Source organism: Haliotis asinina, chromosome 11 (assembly GCF_037392515.1).
Source record: "Haliotis asinina isolate JCU_RB_2024 chromosome 11, JCU_Hal_asi_v2, whole genome shotgun sequence".
In the NCBI taxonomy this organism is placed as follows: domain Eukaryota; kingdom Metazoa; phylum Mollusca; class Gastropoda; order Lepetellida; family Haliotidae; genus Haliotis; species Haliotis asinina.
Genome location: NC_090290.1, coordinates 49,214,158 through 49,234,311, shown reverse-complemented (window position 1 = coordinate 49,234,311; position 20,154 = coordinate 49,214,158). Strand labels below are relative to the sequence as shown.

Genomic DNA, 20,154 nt, shown 5'->3' with positions numbered 1-20,154 from the left:
GCATGACAAGCAAACGCTTTCACTACCAGGCTATCCCACCACCCAGAATAGATTCAAACACTGTAGGCCATCTCACAAAAACAAGTGAAACATGTCTTGCCACAAAGAACGCTATGACAATGAGTGTGAACACTGAGTATGCTACTCATTATACATACCAGATCAATGAGCCTGAAGATTGTGTATGCTGCTCCTCGTGCTGTGGCTAGAGCCTGTAGACTTGGTGCTGCATTTCCCAGGGAGAATGCACCAATCAACACGGAAAAGAACACCTGCAAGAACACATCTTTTTTGCTACAATCATCTTGTACCAATATCTCAAAGAACTTACAATCATATGTAATTTTGTCATTATGAACTTACAATCATGTGTCTGTGTGGTTTCAAGAACTTACAATCAAAACAATCTCATGTCATCTTGTCACTAGGAACTTATAATCATCATATACCCTATCATGAAGAACAATGATTATGAAATTATGCTGGTTACATATTTACTAGACTATCTTCCCCCACAAACCCGTGTTCTGGAGAACATAAAATGACCATGTACCCTCCTCGTCTTGTAGTACTCACAATAATCATCTTTCCAGCCTGGTAGTTTTGCGGCTCTTCCCTCACCAGCTTAGTGCCGTACCAGAACCCGAGAGCGTAAGCCGAGAACATTACCAACCATACCACACCCATTGACAGTCCGTTGGTGAAGCCCTTCCGAATCCCAAATGCCTTAGCTTCTTGTAGATTAGATGAATATCTGAAGAAATAAGTATCATTTCCAGTGTATAATCATCAGCTTTGTCCTACTACACGGTTTATCTTTTGGCTTCATTCTCACATAATTATATTGGTATTTCTGTTCATGATTCTCCCTCATTACACTGTGATTGAATGTTCATGATTGATGGATTATCTAATGATTAACAGATTACCCAATGATTCACTGATTTCCCAATGATTGATGGATTACCCAATGGTTGACTGATTCCCCAATGATTGACAGATTATGTCATGATGGACGTATTACATGATGATTAACTGATTTCCCAATGATTGACAGATTACCTAATGGTTGACTGATTTCCCAATGATTGATAGATTACCTAATGGTTGACTGATTTCCTCGTGATTGATAGATAGATTACTAATGATTGACAGATCAGCTTATGATTGATGGATTCCCAATGATTGACAGACTGCCTAATGATTGACCGATTTCCCAATGATTGACGAATTACTTAATGGTTGACTGATTTCCCAATGACTGACGGATAAACTAATGGTTGATGGATTTCCCAATGATTGACGGACTACCTAATGATTGACAAATTACCTAATGATTGACAGATTTCCTAATGATTGACAAATTACCTAATGATTGACAGATTTCCCAATGGCTGACGGATTACCCAATGACTAACTTACCGGATACATTCTTTCTCCTCCCCACCGAATGCGACGACTGTCCTGATGGCACCGAGAACCTCCTCTGCTATGGCTCCTGCCTTTGCATATGCTGCCAGCTCCTTGCTGGTCATGGATGCCATCAGCTGCATCACAAAACAAGGGAGTGTGCTGGAGTTCATGTTAATTTTATTGTGCTTATACAATGAGATGCTACCATATTTCTGTCTTTGTGTTTTTCCATCTGAAATTCCCTTCTATCCATAAATTTGTAAGTCTCTTATGTACATCTCAGGAGAATATAATCAAATGTGGTCAGTATTATATTCACCATGCATATATAAAAAGAAACATGTATTTAGAAACACCCTAGACTTCACCTGCATACTCTTGTCAACTACATATATGGTATATCTCATATATGGACCCTTGGCCTTGTTATAGATAAACTCCTTTGACTTTGAGTCCATTTGTCAGTCAGTGTGCATGTCCTTTCATTTTCCATCTAAATACTGTCTGTCCAACTGTCTGTCCATCCATTATCCTGTGAGTCAGTTCGTTGAACTGAACCACTGACCCTCCACTCTCCCACACAGTCTAACTTTACTTCGAACACTGTTCAAATGGAGTATGGTATAACAGCTTCGAAGCTTTACTTCCAATTCACGGTTTATTGTATGAAAACCTGAGAAAGGGTGATTCAACATATCAAACTGCATCAGCTAAAATGGATCCATCGCATTAAGTTTGTTTTGACTAAACCACACTTGGAGGATCGAACCCTGGTCAAACGCTTTAACCCACTGGCTATCCAACGGCCTGACAAAGCTTAGCACATGTGGACACAGTGCCAAATGTCAGTGAATGAGAGAGTTTTATGCTGCTTTTAGCAACCTTCCATCACTATCATGGTGGCGTACGCCAAACATGGGTTTTACACATTGTACCCTTGTAGGAATGTAACCCATGTCTTTGATGTGACAAGCAGGTGCCTTAATAATTAAGGTACTCCACCACCTGACACATCGCATCAAATGTGGAAACAGTTCCAAATGTCAGTGAGTGAGTTTTAGTTTTATGCCTCTCTTAGCAACTCTCCATCAATATCACAATGGGGAGCACCAGAAATGGGCTGTACCCATGTGGGGTATCAAACCCGGGTCTTCGGGGCAATGAGCAAGTACAATAACCTCTAACCTACCTCACTACCCCTAGAATATGAGAGAAATAGCATTCACTGGTGCGTAAAAGGGTCAAATCACTTCCATCCACTCACCCTGCTCATCAGTGCTGCAGAGACGACGAGGGCAGGGCTGATGGCAAGGATTACCAGAGTGAGTTTCCACCCATAGTAGAAACCAATGATGAACCCTGCGAGACAGCATGAGAACCATTGCAGGAAGTTACCCACTTTGTCACCTATACCGTCATGGATCTTGTTGATGTCACTGAAAAGATATACCAAACTTCAACAACATATAACATCATGTTGTTTGTTTTCCAATGTTCACTCACCTATAATATTCCGACAACCTGTAAATAATCAAGTCTTCACTCATAGACTGAAGGAGGGAGGATGGTTTTACACCACTTTTAGCAATATTCCAGCAATATCATGACAGGACACCAGAAATGGGCTTCACACATTGTACTCATATGGGGAATCGAACCAGAACCTTCAGTTGACAAGTGAACACTTATATCACTTGGCTACCCAACCTCCCTACCATCTATTGGAATATCCACATGAAAATAAGACTCACTCTGACAATCGGGTGTTCAGTTCTCCAACTTCATTCACATCATACCAGCTGATGTCTTGACGCAGGATGTTCTTGATGAATGCCAGTCTAATCCGATGTGACTGTCTTTCAGCGGCACTCATCCAGAATGCAACTTGGCCGTAGCCCAACACCATGACTCCCAGAGCAATATCTAAAGAAATAGCATTATAGAAATACATGTTCATCTTATACAAGAGCCATAATATTTGAGCCAGATTGAGGCATTTTTCCATTTAAGATGACAACTCACAAGTGTTGAAGTCCTGAATTAAAGACAATTTCAGACTGACAGCTGCCATTTAGATCATTAAGTGTGTGAGTGAGTTTAGCTTTACACAGCACTCAGCAATATTCCAGCTGACGGCAGTCTGTAAATAATTGAGTCAGGACCAGATAATCCAGTGATCAACTGCATCAGCATGGTACCATTTAACTGGAATATTATGACATGAATCAACCAAACCAGCGACCCTGACCACTTAATCGGGTTAGTTGCCTATTACAACAAGCATGGGTTACTGAAAATCAATTCTAACACAGATCCTACAATGAGTGACAATATATGAATAATAATTCACCTCGAAAGAGCTAAACTTAAATTTTACATTACAGAATGAACTGTTTTTCAGGTCAACCTGAGAAGTTTACATTGACATTTGCTACAAACATGGGACAGATTACTGCCCTCAAGTGACTGAGTTGAATTTTATACCACTTTCAGCAACATAAATGCAGGGGGCCCAAGAAATGGGCTTTACACATGGTGCCTATGTGGAGAATAGAACCCGGACCTTCAGCTTGACAAGTGAACACTTTAAGCACTAGGCTACCCCTTCTTCCCTAAATTAGCATTAAAGAAGGTCAATAAACAACTAGTATCAGTCACATACATTCTTTTAAGTCGGTTAGAGCTGAACTACTCACAGACATAGTAGAGAGAATATTCCTCCATCTTGTCCATAAACACAGAGCTCAAGTCACCCTGAAGGGAGGTACAGGTCAGATTGTTGGCATAGTATGTTGCCAACTCGTCACATTTACTCCTGAAACAGGTATGAGTGAGTGAGTGAGCATCGGCTTTCTGCCATTTTAAGCAATATTCCAACAATATCAGAGGGGAACAACACAAATGGGCCTCATGCATTGTATCCAAGTGGGGGATCAAACTCTGGCGTGATGAGAGAACTCTTTAACCACAAGGCTACCGCAAGGCACCAGTAGAGGCATGAAGCACTAGTAGAGGCATGAAGCACCAGTAGAGGTATGAATTAGTGTTGGTTGGTTGGTTTGTTGTTTAACGCCACTCTCAGCAGTATGCCAGACATATGGAGGCAATTTGTAAATCATCGAGTCTGGACCAGAAAAGTTAGAGATCAACAGCATGAGCATTGGTCTATGAAATTGGGATACAATGACATGTCAACAAGTCAGTGAGACTGACCAGCTAATCCTGTTAGTCGCCTCTCTTGACAAGCATGGATTACTGAAGACAAATTGTATCCCGGATCTTCACTGGTCAGCAGGTAGGAACTAATGTTGGAAATTCGGTAAAATGTCAAAATTGATGAGTGGTTCATTACATAAGCAATCAATACACCCAAAATTGGTTTGTGTCATTTTTCAGATCTTCCTGTTCAGTTGTTATTGCAGATAAGTGTAACATGTTTCTTTGTTGTTATTTGTTTCAGCTAGATAATGCAAGAATTGCATTTGCAAACGTCACATCCAATGTAAACAGATGCAAACGTCACATCCAATGTAAAAAGATGCAAACGTCACATCCAACGTAAAAAGATGCAGCCTCATGACCATAGAGTTTCCAGAGTCTACATGAAACATTCAGTCATGACTTTTCAGGAAGTGAAGTGAGCTTCCTAAGAACTGAACACTATTCAGTCGCTGACAACTTCTAAGATAAGCTCCATAATCAAGTATTTTAACAGTAGTTCCAACATTGCCTGTGTTCAATAATTAAAAATGTGATCAGTTGCTTGGTTGTTTGGTCACTACAAAGATTATTTGATTATTTCAAAAAACTGAACACCACTTGTATGATGGACAGTTGGCTCTTCACTTCCAGGGAAGCTGACAGTGGCAAATATGGCTCTGAGGTATGTTAACGAGTCAAACTAAAGGTTTAAAGGAGAAAACTGTCATCGACAATGCCAAATATTCTTACCCCTTCAAAGTGGAAACAGTGATCAAAGTAGTTTTACTAAACACACATTTATGAGTTTAAGGCCTTAAGAAGAACAATGTACAGTTAAACGTAACGATTTTTTCTGGATTTCACTTTCTTTTTATCCTTTGATACAAGGTTTCGGAGCACGCTATGACCCCATCATCAGGTAAAACTCATTACCTGTTTTACCTAATGATGGGTCCAAAACAGATCCCCAAAAGATATCAAAATATGAAAAGAAGAAGAAATTCAGAAAAGTTTGTATATTGATCAAAAAGCATTTTCTAAAATGTCAATCAACCACATAACAATGCACATTATCATTTAGAGTGAGTGAGTGTGGTTTTAAGCTGCTTTTAGCAATATTCCATCATTACTATGGCAGGGTGGCCATTTTGATAATATTCCTGGTACATGTCAGTTGAGATAGAGGCAGGTTTTTGTCACTTATACATGGCTTCTTAAATGCTTGTGTTTTCATGGAAAACAGAACAAAAAAATTCTTGACACTGTGATGTCTCATTAAATAATAAAAACTTATTTTAAACCAGATCAAAAACAGTTTATGGAAATTGTTTGGATGACAATATAGCTGATATGCATCATATGGTGACCACAGCTCATAACCAACTTGATTAGAACAAAACATAAGAGGTCACTCAGTGTTTGCCCTGATGCAGAAAACCTGTGTATTTGACGCACAAATTATCCAGAATTCACAGTGAATTTAAAAGCTTGCATCGTTAACTTGTAATTTGCTGTTGTTTAAAACTACTCAAGTTACTATTTGCCAGTTAACAGCTCAGAGCTGATTTAATACCTGACCTGTCTTTTTATTGTCATTCAACAATCACAGTTGATGTTTTGATGACTGTTCCATACTGAAGTTGACTCCCCAAAACATGTCCACGACTCCCTCTCATGACGTCAGAAAGTCATGATGTCTCCTAAATTTTCATGTCATGGGCAAACACTGCATTCAACTGTTGCAACTCTCACTAGAGGTCATATGAAATACAGCCCTTACTGTAATATTGTGGGGTCCGCTATCACAATAGCCGCTGTGAGGTTCACAGAATCGAGGAAGTCTTTTATCAAATCCACTTTGTTGGATATCTGGGCGTTGTTGACAAATATGTCGATCATCTCTCCGAAGATGATTATCATGGCTGGAAGTGCTACTCCATGGATGGCAGACGCCAATGACCCTAAGACCATGAACAGCCGATCAAGGCAGTCAGCAAACCTGAACTGTAAGCAAAGACACAGCATTGAAGAAATGTATCTTTACTTTAAAGTAATAAGCAGTATTCCAATTATACAACAGTTGGTATGCTATCAAGTTTGGGCAGATACTCTCAAAAGCAGCTGTACACAGCTTGTACATTATCAAGCATACTGTACTACTTAGTTTGGGCAGATACACTCAACAGCAGCTATACACAGATTGTACATTATCCAGTGTACTGTACTAATAACACTGGACAGGGCCTCTCAACAGTAGCAGTACACAGCATGTACATTATCGAGTATACTGAACTAATAACTTTGGACAGGGCCATGCAACAGCAGCTGTACACAGCATGTACATTATCGAGTGTACTGAACTAATAACTTTGGACAGGGCCATGCAACAGCACCTGTACACAGCCAGTACCCTATCCAGGTAACCCCCAAACCCAGAAACTCCAGAAGCAAAACTCACGACTTCAAAGACTCCAACTTGCTTCCCAGCATCAGGGTTTTCTTCCTTCCCATCAATCAGCTTACTGCTGTCTCCGCTGTCCTTCCGTGCGCCCTCGGCAACTTTCCCATTCTTCATTTCGGATGCTGGATCAAGGAAAGGAGTAAAAGAGAACTAATGTAACAAACAAAACAATGGCGACAACCTGGGAACCTGAGGTTTCTTTCAGTAACAATACCATTTACCTGACATGGGAGACCCAATCTCACAGGTATATGAAAATGGATGCACAATATGGAGTACATAACTTCAAATGAATGCTTCTGGTTCATAATTCTGATCCATTTGAAATATATATCTGCGAGTAATATTTGAACAAGAATAACTTGAACATGACAAATTCCACAAATCTAAAATCAGATCACTGGATAATGACAGAATATCAGATAACTGTCACATGACCAGTTTTATGCAAGTAAAATAGGTAGCAAAATCCCTGGTATCAGCAGACCCATTGCTGTCTTAGGTTTCCTGACCCTCTCTCCACTCCCCCACCACCTGTTCACTTATGGTTTATATGATCAATTCTCTAAAAGTGACTGTGGGTCTGCAAGTTTGATTTTCAACAAATCTGTCCGCAGTCTACATCTCAAGTCAGTTCTATCCTTTGAAACTGATTTAAGAATGTGCGGTTTCACTACAAAATACCACGTAGCAAGTTGCTGCTACTCAGTGTAGAGTTGTGACAATTAATCGATACGCAAGTTATCGCAATTCAAGAGCTGCACGATACGATACATCGATACCATTGTTGTGTATCGATTCAACACGATACTTTCATACTTAGCAGTCTACGAAAACACCGTCTCCCCTTCTATTTAGATTTTCGTAGAAAATATTGCCATGGACATGCTCCGACTGAGATAATTTTCACAAATTTATTTTGTTATCTCAGTGCAATAAAGCCAGTTGTGCCAATCTTGATCCCTGCTGTTCCTTTTTTTGGGAAAACACTACTTTACTGACACATGCTAAACATTTTTAATAAAATGTCTTTCATGATGACGTGTTTTATTTTTCTTGGGAGAAGAATACCTTCCCTGAAATGATAACATAACAGCACATTATTTCTAAGACTTTTATTTTTCTGTACACAAGGACAAAATATCGTGATACGTATCGCATCGTATGTATCGGACTACCAGTATCGTGATACATATCGTATCGTGGCATGGGCGTATCGTCACAACTCTACTAGTGTGTTTTCATTTCAGGTAGCAAAACAAGATCTTCAATAGCAATTTTGCTACCTCAAAGCATTAATTTCGAACAATGGAATACTTCTACATATCAATAATACTGTCCACACAAACACACCGCAGTTTATATTTTTAACAAATAATTTTACATGATTTAAATGTGTATTATTATATGGTGAGTCAGAGAGAGTGATTTGACATGTCAAAGTGATAAACAGGAAAATTCACAAACCAGTCAGGCAAATGACTCGTGATTTCCTAGCCCAGAGGGATTTTTACCAACTACAAGCCAATGGGCCAGTGGCTATTTTGCATACTGGTACCAGTTACTATATTTAGACTGGGGCATGTTTGGAAGGGACATTTCTAGGCACATTCCACAATATTGCAGTGTTGTCTGACCCAGAGAATTAGAGCCAGTTCCAGAAGCTTCCTTTGTGAATATGTAATGTGATACCAATCTTGCATCAGCTATCTGCCATTAGAGTGAGTGTGAGTTCAGTTTTATGCTGCACTCATCAATATACCAGCTATATGACAGCGGTCTATAAATAATCGAGTCTGGAACAAACAAATCTGTGATCAACAGAATGAGCATCGATCTACGCAATCGGGATATGATCACATGTTAAGCCAGTAACTGAGTCAGACCACCAGATACAGTTGGTCGCTTTCAAAAATAAGGGTTCATAATCTATGGAAACAACAGTTATGTAAAGATGAGTTTTTACTATTGATTCCACGCCCACGCTGGAAGCTTGATTATCTTACCCAAGGCTGCTTATCGAATATCACCATTATCTTTTTCTACAGTCGCTGCATCTATATTATCCTGGCACTATTTGCACAGTCATTCTGCTTCATACTGCTGTAACTCGTGAAGGTCCCGGGGTAGAATAGGCCTTCAGCAACCCATGCTTGCCATTAAAGGCGACTGTGCTTGTCGTAAGAGGCGACTAACGGGTGGTCAGGCTTGCTGACTTGGTTGACACATGTCATCTGTTCCCAACTGCGCAGATCGATGCTCACGTTGTTGATCACTGGATTGTCTGGTCCAGACTCGATTATTTACAGACCACCGCCATATGGCTGGAATACTGCTGAGTGCGGCGTAAAACTAAACTCACTCATTCACTCATACTGCCGTTGTAAACCCTGTGTGTACATTAAGACTGATGTAAACTTACTTAATATTAGAACAGAATAGTTCATAATTCTACATCTAAGTGACTCAAACTCACTATTTGTTTTCTTCTATTTAACAAAGACAATAACTCTAGATCAGAGAATGAACAATTTTAACATAAAATACATTCAGAAATGAAAATTATTCAAGAATAGGGAATGAGTTTGGTTTCACCCCTCTTTTAGCAATATTTCAACGATATCACAGTGGTGTACAATAGCAATGGGCTTCACACATTGTACCCATGTGGGGTAGTGAACCCGGACCTTCAGTGAGAGTGACCACACTTGGTCCTTTTAATCATAACTAAAAACAGGAAAGCATAAATAAATACACTAACAAATGACAATAGAGTACATGAAAATATGTAGGCTGGTTATTCCTTGTGAACTGTCTTGCATTTTACTTAGTATCATGTAAATGATGAAAATATCAGAAATGTAAAACAGTTAAAGGGACAACGAAAACTAACACTTCCATTTCAAAACCCTGTAGTTTTAAAACATCAATGCCAATCAACTTCCCCATCCCTCTCCATCCACTAGAAATCAGAGGAAGTGGTCCCACTTACCATAGTATTGCCGATGTTGTGACTTGCTCGCCATAGCGATACTGGTTTAATATTAATTTCCTCTTGATAACAGATGCTACCAAATCCTTTAATGTCAAGGCAATCTGTTCCTTCCCAGTGGTAAAACAGCTATTTAACTATCCACTTGTAACACAAACATCGGGGCATATGCACCCAGATGACATGTGACAATATCACTGCATTAGAATCACCATGGAATAACACATCCTGTTGCTATGACACATGGTCAGGCAAGTAATTGACAAGCTTTTGACATCTGGCAAATGCATTTCACCTACACAGAAAGTGATGATGTCATCACTTTGCGAGCACAGGTATGACAAAGCCTGACCTCATGGGAAGAAAAGTACATCAGTTACTTAGGGTTAACGAGATTATTGATTGGTGAGCTTGTCACGAATGCCATGAGCAAAACTATTGATTGATTCCTGCAGTATATTTAACTTATAAAGATTTCATTGATCATACACTGAACAATTGGCTTTATGTTGATTATTACAACATGTAATATCTGTATTGTAGTTAAACAAAAGAAAGTGCAAGACTAATTGATGTGATAGATTTGGAGCTTAAATTTTTCATTCCCACCTATTACATCAATATATTATGTATTGTCTCATGTTCATATTGAGATAAAACGTCTACAAAGTTAAACCAGACTTGTTTGTTAAATCTTTTTAAATTTCTACAATCATGAATATAACCAAAATTTCATACGAAACTTTTGGTCATACAAAAGCTTTGTGACACTTTCACAAAATGTTTCTTTTTCCAGTCTGAACATAAATTCTCAAAAAAAAGATAAACTCAATTAAAGATTTTCATATACAAACACCACATACCTCTGCAAAGTTTTTATCATGCTAAAACTTTAATTTATCTTTTCAATAGAGACAAACAAAATTAAATTTTCCATGAATTACTTGCCTAAAAATTCTCCGAATTGATGAGATCTCTACACTTTCCATGAAATATTATGAAATCATCACATGCAATTTATTGAAATATATCCTCATTCACAAGGCTCCGTTGCTGGTGCTAGGCTGCAGTTGTAGCCTGGTTAACATGAAAAGGCTGCAGTCTTGTTTCCACTTCAAGTTACCATTGTTACTTCGGGGTTTCGACACTGACACAAAACTGAAGTGTCTGTCATCATACTGTACAAATAAGTTAAGGAAATATCCCAAATCTCAATTTTCTCCTATTTTTATTTTCCATAGGAGGGGAGGTAACTCTAATCTTGAAGTGCTGGGGCCTTTCACTGGCCCATGTCACCCTAAAACTGTAAAACCAACCTGCAGGGGCCTAATTTTTTTTAAAGTTCTCAAAGATGCCATTAATTTTATCTTAAAATAAACATGATAAAAAAATGAGCAAATCTTCTTACATGTTGTCCTGCGTGGTCTCATTATACCATATTTAGTTTGTAGAAATAGATAATATATACAATTTAGTTAAGCTATTCATACGCTATTGGGATTTTATTGAACTTTTTAAAGAGCCAAAAGCAATTTCACATGTATTTTAGAATGTATCTGAAACATAGCCCATTCCATGTCACAGATTCTAAACTAAACCATCTTGGCAGACAAATTCGAAGAAGAATACTTCTCAAAGGTGTAATTTTCCTCAAAATAGGGTTTGTCTGAAAAGCCTAATAATTGGAATCCTCATCAATGGGAACAATTATAATGATTACAGCTGTGGGGATAGAGCAACTGATAATATCTTATATCAACTAGTTAGCTTACCTCCTCCCACCCCAGTAAAACACAAAGCTATGTCTATATTTATAAGGGCTGTGTATTAGCAAATGTGTTGAATTGCAACATACTATGATTCAAGTACACATATTGTGATATATTGTGAACTTACGTGTTTGCCGGTATGAGACATTAATTGTGCATGTCTATTCTACTTTTCACACATTAAGTCCTTAAACAATGTGTTATCATAACATAACAGCAACCTCAAAATTATGTTGCACAGTCAGGGTTTCTACTTTCTTTGTTACGCAATTCATAGTAATAAAGTAATAACACTTGCTGTGAATGAAAGATTTGGATCAAAACCATAAAGATAACCGCAGAAACTTCATCCAATATACCAGTTCTCATAAAAATACTGCAGCACATATCTTGAAAAGCGGTATACTGGTATACCGGTAATGCCCTGCAGTCCTATGTTTATGGACTGCTTTTAAGTTTTGTTCATGACTCTGTTTTGTAGAAAATTAAGGCAGAAACATGACTCAAAATGACTCAAACTAACACCAAGTAAATAGGAAAAACACACCAACTCTGCAGGACTTTGTCAACAAAATATAAAAGTTGTTTGACACACCATCATTATTTTCATTGGATACTGCAAGATCTGTGACATGGGTGAACAGGTCAGGTAACAGCCAGGTAAGCAAGTCATTTATGATTATTTGTTTTTGAGTTAGAATGCAATTCATTGGGGAGATTTTGACTGAAACGGACTGTACTCTCAGGGGTATGTTCATATTTCCTTAAAGGCAGGAAAGATAAGCCAAGCAGCAGATTCAAGGTTATTTGCTATAATTTCAATCAAGGAAGAAAATGTAAAACTATTAACTCATTTTGTGCTATTGGTCCTGTAATCACTTATCAGTCAATTCAAGTAATCAAGATAAAGATCCAGCATGAAAGAGCTCTAATTCTGAAATGACTACAGTTATCGACTTGGTGACAAAATAAGTGAAATGAACCATGAAGTGGATAAGACATGGAAGTCAGTATGTCAACTGGTGTTTATGGTTATAATTTCACAAAGGCTAAAGTTCTTATAAACAGACATGTCAAACATCACTACCTCCATATTTAATCAATACAAATGTTGGTTGGTTGTTAAACTCCACACTCTGCCATATATACCAGCTATATGGTGGCAATCACTAAATCATCATGTCTGGTCTTGACAATCCAGTGATCAACAGCATGAGCATCGCTTTACACAACTGGGAACGGAAGACATTTGTCAACCAAGTCAGCAAGCCTGACCACCTGATAATGTTAGTCGCCTCTTACAATTCATATATACTTATTGTACTTAAACACACAGTAGATAATGTTCTGCTTTAAATAAAATATGTATTATAATTTATGGACAACAACTTCTATATTTCATTATTGTGATGTTTGGATACAGATTCTTGTATCAGAAATCAGTGTTCACGAATTGTTTTTCAAAGTTTTGTGAGTTTCAGATGTCTGTTTGACCCATAGAATATAAATTAACCACATATTTCACATTAAACATATCTTATATATTGACAAACGTGAAATTATAAACACCAAACAAGTCATTCTCCTCCCACAGAGGTTACCTGTCATACCTTCCTATGGATCTCTCATACGACCATATATCTTGGCTCTTCAAAAAAAGAAAAAAAAAAGAAAAAGCTCACAACTCAAACTATTTCCCTTTTTTGCATCCAATCAAGAAACATTCTACATCGACTTGTATCCAAGCTGACAGATACAAGCAAATGTTGGGCCACAAATATCCCTCCTCTGCTGGGGACTTGTGCAGATGTGACACACAAGACAAAACTTGTGAGAGGGTGATGGAGATGCCATTGATCTGCCTTTACATGACAGAGTTCTGTCTAGAAGAAACATTTGCAGACTGCGTTCTAGTTTTGGAAATTACAGAAATTACCAACGCCTTAAGAATGATCATTTTTTAAACAGCCTCGCTGATTGAACAACTAATTCTGATTGCATCCAATCACAAATCCTGAACGTATTAAAACACAGCTTTGTAGGTAGATATGACAAGAAACCTCTGTGGGAAGAGAATGTAAGACAAGGGTGACATGTCACATACAACAACCTCAGTCAAAGTCTTTGAGAAATACACAGTCAGACACTGGGTCCGTCGAGCTGTAGACTTCCATCAGACCATCAGCAAATCTGTCATGCTATTCGTGAACACTGGGTAATCTTCATCACTGATACTATGAATCACTTTTCCTAATGCGTCTGTTGCCTGGAAACGTTATAAGTTGTTTGCTTCCCTCCTGGGTAATATGTCCTGATGTACACCACTTTCAATTAGAGCTACCCGAGCGATATGCAAAGGATGACACTGCTACACACAGGAATACATCAGACCACATTACCTGAGGTATCTTACCGCCACGGTAAATGTATACAATATCACTTTTATTATTTTGAAGATCGATAAGCTTGCTACTGCCTGTAGGAAATGTAAACAAAATGGCGTCTAATCTCTGGACTGATTTTTTTATCTGTGAAACATATTCTGACAAGCTCATAAAATGATTCATTATGTTTGAGTAGAGTATGCAAACAACACAATGTACGAAACAGTTTAAATAAGGTAGTGAAACATATAAAATATATGCTATATAAATGTGTACACAGTGAACTAAACAACTGATAACTGAACGGTTTTCGAACTCCATGCACTGCATGTGTCATGTTATGATGTAAAACAGTTGTTTGCAATACAACTTCTCACCACAGAGTTTGGTGGTTATCATGGCAGCAGGTAATAAGTTTTTCAGACTCATGACACTGAAACTTATTACAACATCACTGACCAATGAAATCAAAGTAATTTACATGAAAGTAAGATAAAAAGCATTATAACACGCTGAGTAACAATCACACACTGATGCACTGTTTTGTCACTCATTATTTGTAAGTTGACCCCCTCACACTGATGTCACAAAACATCCTCTGATATGTTCATAATGTCTAACTTAATTTAAATTTTTGCATCAACTTCCGACATGAAGTCCCATACAAGGTCCTTCTAACCCTACTTTGGCAAAGGAAATGAGATGCAATCTGCCTGCAGTATGATTTCCACGAACTGCATAAAAATAAGTCTACTTCACAATCATGTTTAAATTAACATAGTCATATATGTCAGCTGTCCATGTTTCGATTTTGTCATGCAGTCACAGGGTTTTGTTTCAAGCTCGAAAATCCCATCCATCATTTGCATAGTTTTTAATCCATTCACAAATGCACAAATTTACAGAAAGGACGCAGAAAACCCTGAGAGTGTACCTACAGTGTATTAAGAGTAGTTATTTCTGCTATTTCTCTGTCCATACAATCAACAATTCATTCCACTCTCCAAGGTAAGTATGAGAACATACACTACACAATTTCATTGCTTAACAGTACCGTCATATTACCAACAAGGACTCGTAAATCTTACTGATTGAGGACTCTCACTGTTCCAGTCAACACAAACCCGGCAATCAGTGTCACAAAGAGGTGGTACAATAAACGCTCAAAACAAAAACTGAGAACATCCCAGTTTCAGGTATCTTTCAATACCAGGAAACAAATAGGTAAATATGTAAAATGGTGTTTTTGAAAAGAAGGTGAACCTATCCTGATGATACTGAGGCATAACATTTTGATGAAGAATACAAATGTCATACTGGTACATGACTGACCTTCTTCAACCTGTGCATTCACTGAACACAACAGAAAAAAGGGTGTTCTCCAAGAAGAAATCGAGAAAGCATTATTGATCAGACTGATAACAATATTGATCAGGTTTGCAAGATTTACTGCTTGACAGATTTAAAGTTTTACAGCTATTCATAGTTTGACTAATTCAGCAAAATTAAGGAAATGGGTGTGATTAACCTGACAGAAATTCTGTATGTACAGATTGTGGGTAGGTTGAAACAAGTGATAGAAATTCTGAATGTAGAGTTCATGGGTACAATTTCAGGGTCGATTTAGTGCTTTGTTGCTTCCACTGGTGCAACTCAGTATTACAATATGCAGCCTAGTTACTACTCTAACCTGCACCAAGGTGCATGTCATTTTTTAGTGGATAAACGTCTGAACAGAACATCTAAATAATTCAAAAGCATATTTCTTTCATTACACATTGCAATAACATCAGTGCAAATGGAAATTGTTGGGTGCAACTAGGTTCTTATCCCAGGTTGCACCTTGTCTAAGTAGGTTAACATCTATTACATCATACCCTGAATTTATATTTGGTCGTCAGTCCGCATGTCATGGCAATGGGAAATAGGACTACAGTCATGGGAAACGGTGTTACATTTAATCATTACTATAATGTAAAGCTCATGGGCACAGATGTCATATTTGATCTTAAATCTTTATGTAAAACCCTCATTGGGTAAGATGTCATATTTAGCCGATTTCCAGCAATATCTCTGCGGAGGACACCCGAAATAGGCTTCACACATTGCACAAATGTTGGGAATTGAACCCGTGTCTTCAGCATGACAATCTCTATCTGACATTCTTGATCCAACCTGTCAATCCAACCTGCACAATCAGAACAATGCTGTGACCAATCACACAAGATTACGCAATCCATACACAAAACATGTAGATCCGCAGCTGAAAAATTGCTCTTGCATTTGTCACGTTGTTTCGTTTTCTCAATAAATTATGATTTGATTTACCCATGATGAACAATCAAGTTCTGTGTCTACCTGCGAGAACAGCACATGTCCACACGGTGTCACAACAATAAAGAGAATGAATCTGACAGTTATGAGATGTCATGTGATCAACTGAGCCATCTGCATGCTTATTGCGGTAATTGATGGGTCCTTCGATCAGAATGGGGGCAGAGGTCAGGGGATGTACATGCCAAAAGTTTGATTAAACATAGCCTACAGCATGTTTTCACACATGGTCCTGGAAGAAGAGCTAGGTGTGTAACATGAGATAAGGTAAGTTTTAAAATTTCAGGATTATAATGATGTGCTTATTGTAGAAAAAAATGGAAAATATGTAACTTCCCCTTAAAATAGGGATTTTGGTGAATTAATGGCTTCCTAATTCAAGGCTTTGAGAAATAATAGCAATAAATTTCTGATCCTCATGCACTGAAATTTGTGTCTGAGTATGACTACTGTACCAAAGATGTAGGCATATAAACAACTACAATCTTTGATCAACACCCTTTGCTTCTTTCAGAGAAAAGATATCCATTATCCATTTGAAAATCGCGGATTTAGAACTTAGAATAACTGTCTCAAATTGACAATTTCATATGAAAAATAACAAACAAACCACACTTACATTCTTTTTAAAGGAAATATGTAACATCTGGTAAAAGAGTGATGTCATTGCAATGACCTATTTCCTTGGTCTCATAGAAACAATAGTTATTTGTAACTAAAACTGGCATGTCACTATAGTGGGGCAGTTAAGGTAAAATTGTACAATTTAGGTTAACTATCTAAAGCCAAAAGTTAATAACTTACAAATTGATATCAACATATCAGTGTTCACGAATGGAGTTTCAAAGTAACAGGACATTGGGTCCTGTAAGTTTCAGATGTCTGTCTGACCCACTGAAAATTCACAGGACCCACAGAATAAAGTTAAACAGACATTTCAGATAAACATTTCTCATAACTGGCATTGAAATTATTCACATTATATAATGACAAACATTATAAACATAATTTCATAAACAGTGAACAAGTGTCACATGCCAGAAATAACAACTTTAGACAAAGTTATTGTGCTATATTCAGTCAGACACTGGGGCCAGCAGGTTGGGGACTTTGGTCTGGTCTGACCGCTGGCAAATCTGCCAGATTTGTCAGAGGGTAAGACAATATTCATGAACACTGACAAGGCAAATTCTGAAAATTCAACTATTTTAGCAACCATCTTGGATTTTATTACCACCAGGTGGCACTGCATATTAGCTTAGGAATATATAGAGCCCTGCTAAGTATAATCCTGAAAGAAAAAGTGATTATGACAAGATAATGTATGAACTATTGAGCATAGACTGACATCATTGGAGATTTCAGTCAAATTGGTGGCCATCTTTGATTTTCTGCCACCAGGGGGCGCTGCTGAGGTGGATCCATATCCAGATATGTTCAGAATGGTTCAACATGTAAGTGTGTCAAGTTTGGTGCTTTTAACACAAAGTGCAAAATTTTGACAAAATCCTGGCCTCAACTGCCCTACTACTATGTCCAGTACTAAGAAAGTGAAATCCCAAATATGACATATGTTACTATGTCCAGCATGATCAATTATATATATTACATAGGAATATTACATAAGAATGTAATATCGTACATTTTATTTGTCACCTTAAAATTTACACATGCAATAATGCCTAACAAAGTGAAACTGGCAAAGTACTCGTTAGTGTGACAAGCAAAATACCTTTATTCTGTAAAGGTAATTACATATGTAGTGTTACCTTGATCACTTTCAAAATATATGTTTTTAAAGACTGGTGCAGTGGGGAAGTGGTTTGAACTTTCATTCATCCCATCGAACATGTGGGTTTGATGCCCCTAAAGGGTACAACGTGTGAAGACCATTTCTGCTGTGATATTGCAGGAAGACTCATAATATTAAACGTAAAACTAAACACTCACATACATAAGACTGGTATTAATAAGTCAGGTCTTCACAACAGATTTAGACAATTCACAAAATTGATATGTTTGAAATAAAATCAGCAGAAATCCGTGGATAAGTGGAAACTTGCAATCACTGCGAATTTCTATCAGATGTTATAACTTACCGGTACCCACTACCTGCACATACAGAATTTTACCAGGCATCACACCTGTAGCCTTTATTTCAGTGAATTAGTCAGACTCAAGTAGAAGTCTGTCAGCAGTAAATCTTGCACAGTCTGATCAATATCGCTATCTGTCTGATTAACCCTGTTATCAGAATTTCCTTGCAGAGAACCACCCATGGAGAGCCAGGTTAAAATTGATCTTCAGTAATAGTTGACTAACGGGACTGGTGGTCAGGATCGCTAAAGTTATAACTTTATAACACAACTTCTGTTTGGTATTTAAGAACATCATTGTAACAATATTATTCTGAGTCTGACAAGATCGTCTCATCTTGCTTGTGAAACTTTGATGACATGAGTGAGTGAGTGAGGGAGTGAGCATTTGGTGCGAGTTGGTATAAATATGAGGTTGCATTCTGCACTTTCAGGTTGCACAAATGCCTGTCCTATAGGCTTAGAGTGAGTCCTGACATGCATTAAGGCATTCTTAATGCCAGTTCGGGTATATGTACTGTCACTATCTGGAGGCTTGGGCAGAATGACATCTTCTGGTGGGATTCAGATAATCCCAGTTTTTCAACAGGTTTCATAAAATAAAGCTGGTTCTAAGATTCAATGCAACATGCATGACCCCAAGAAGTAACTAAAGCAACTGGTGCATCAGCGTGTAATTGCAACTCCATCACCATTACTGAAGCATAAGCCAGCTATTACCTGGAAGGGTATACGAGTTGGTTATTTTTTCGACAGGAGTTAAGCCAATCTCACCTGTCTTCTCATCAACATCCACCTCGCTGATATTTGTTGGAGTCGTTTTACCTGTGAACAAGGAACATACGTGTAACTATCACAGTAACTGTTTGTACCTGTTAAAGCATGGGTTGTAAAAGTGAGAAATAGTGGAAATGCCACAATCACTGTTAATGTCACCATCACTGGCTGTAAACACACAGGCTGTGATTGTAAATGTAAGAGACACTGTATTTGTTACCAGCATTGGTTGTAAATAACAGAACGATTGGAAATGTCACAAGCACTGATTGTTAATGTGAGAAACACTGTAAATGTCATACGCACTGCTGAACAACACTGTAAATGTCACAAGCACTGGTTGTAAATCTGAGAACGATTGGAAATGTCACAAGCACTGATTGTTAATGTGAGAAACACTGTAAATGTCAATAGCATTGGTTGTAAATATGAGAACGATTGGAAATGTCACAAGCACTGATTATTAATGTGAGAAACACTGTAAATGTCACAAGCACTGCTGAACAACACTGTAAATGTCACAAGCATTGGTTGTAAACCTGAACATTGTAAATCTCTCAAGCACTGGTTGTAAACATGAACATTGTAAATCTCTCAAGCACTGGTTGTAAACATGAACATTGTAAATCTCTCAAGCACTGGTTGTAAATGCGAGAAACATTGTAAATGTCAGAGATACAGAATTCTACAGATTTATTCATGCCGAGTGTCAATGTGTGATACATGC

General features: G+C 37.9%; 1 protein-coding gene across 4 annotated transcripts in view; it reads right to left on the bottom strand.

The window, feature by feature from the left end:
• Positions 1-20,154, bottom strand: part of LOC137256564 (ATP-dependent translocase ABCB1-like) — a 57,240-nt gene that overhangs the window by 25,161 nt on the left and 11,925 nt on the right. For 3 of the 4 annotated variants that reach the window (XM_067794425.1, XM_067794423.1, XM_067794424.1), the window contains exons 3-11: positions 19,425-19,475; positions 7,073-7,197; positions 6,395-6,618; positions 4,110-4,228; positions 3,165-3,336; positions 2,678-2,849; positions 1,423-1,547; positions 577-754; positions 159-272 (exon numbers count right to left, since the gene is read on the bottom strand). In XM_067794425.1, the coding sequence (XP_067650526.1) occupies positions 159-272; positions 577-754; positions 1,423-1,547; positions 2,678-2,849; positions 3,165-3,336; positions 4,110-4,228; positions 6,395-6,618; positions 7,073-7,197; positions 19,425-19,475 (1,280 nt within the window). Of the gene's footprint in view, positions 1-158; positions 273-576; positions 755-1,422; positions 1,548-2,677; positions 2,850-3,164; positions 3,337-4,109; positions 4,229-6,394; positions 6,619-7,072; positions 7,198-10,067; positions 10,255-19,424; positions 19,476-20,154 lie in introns of those variants that run through there. The other variant, XM_067794426.1, reaches the window with a different exon arrangement.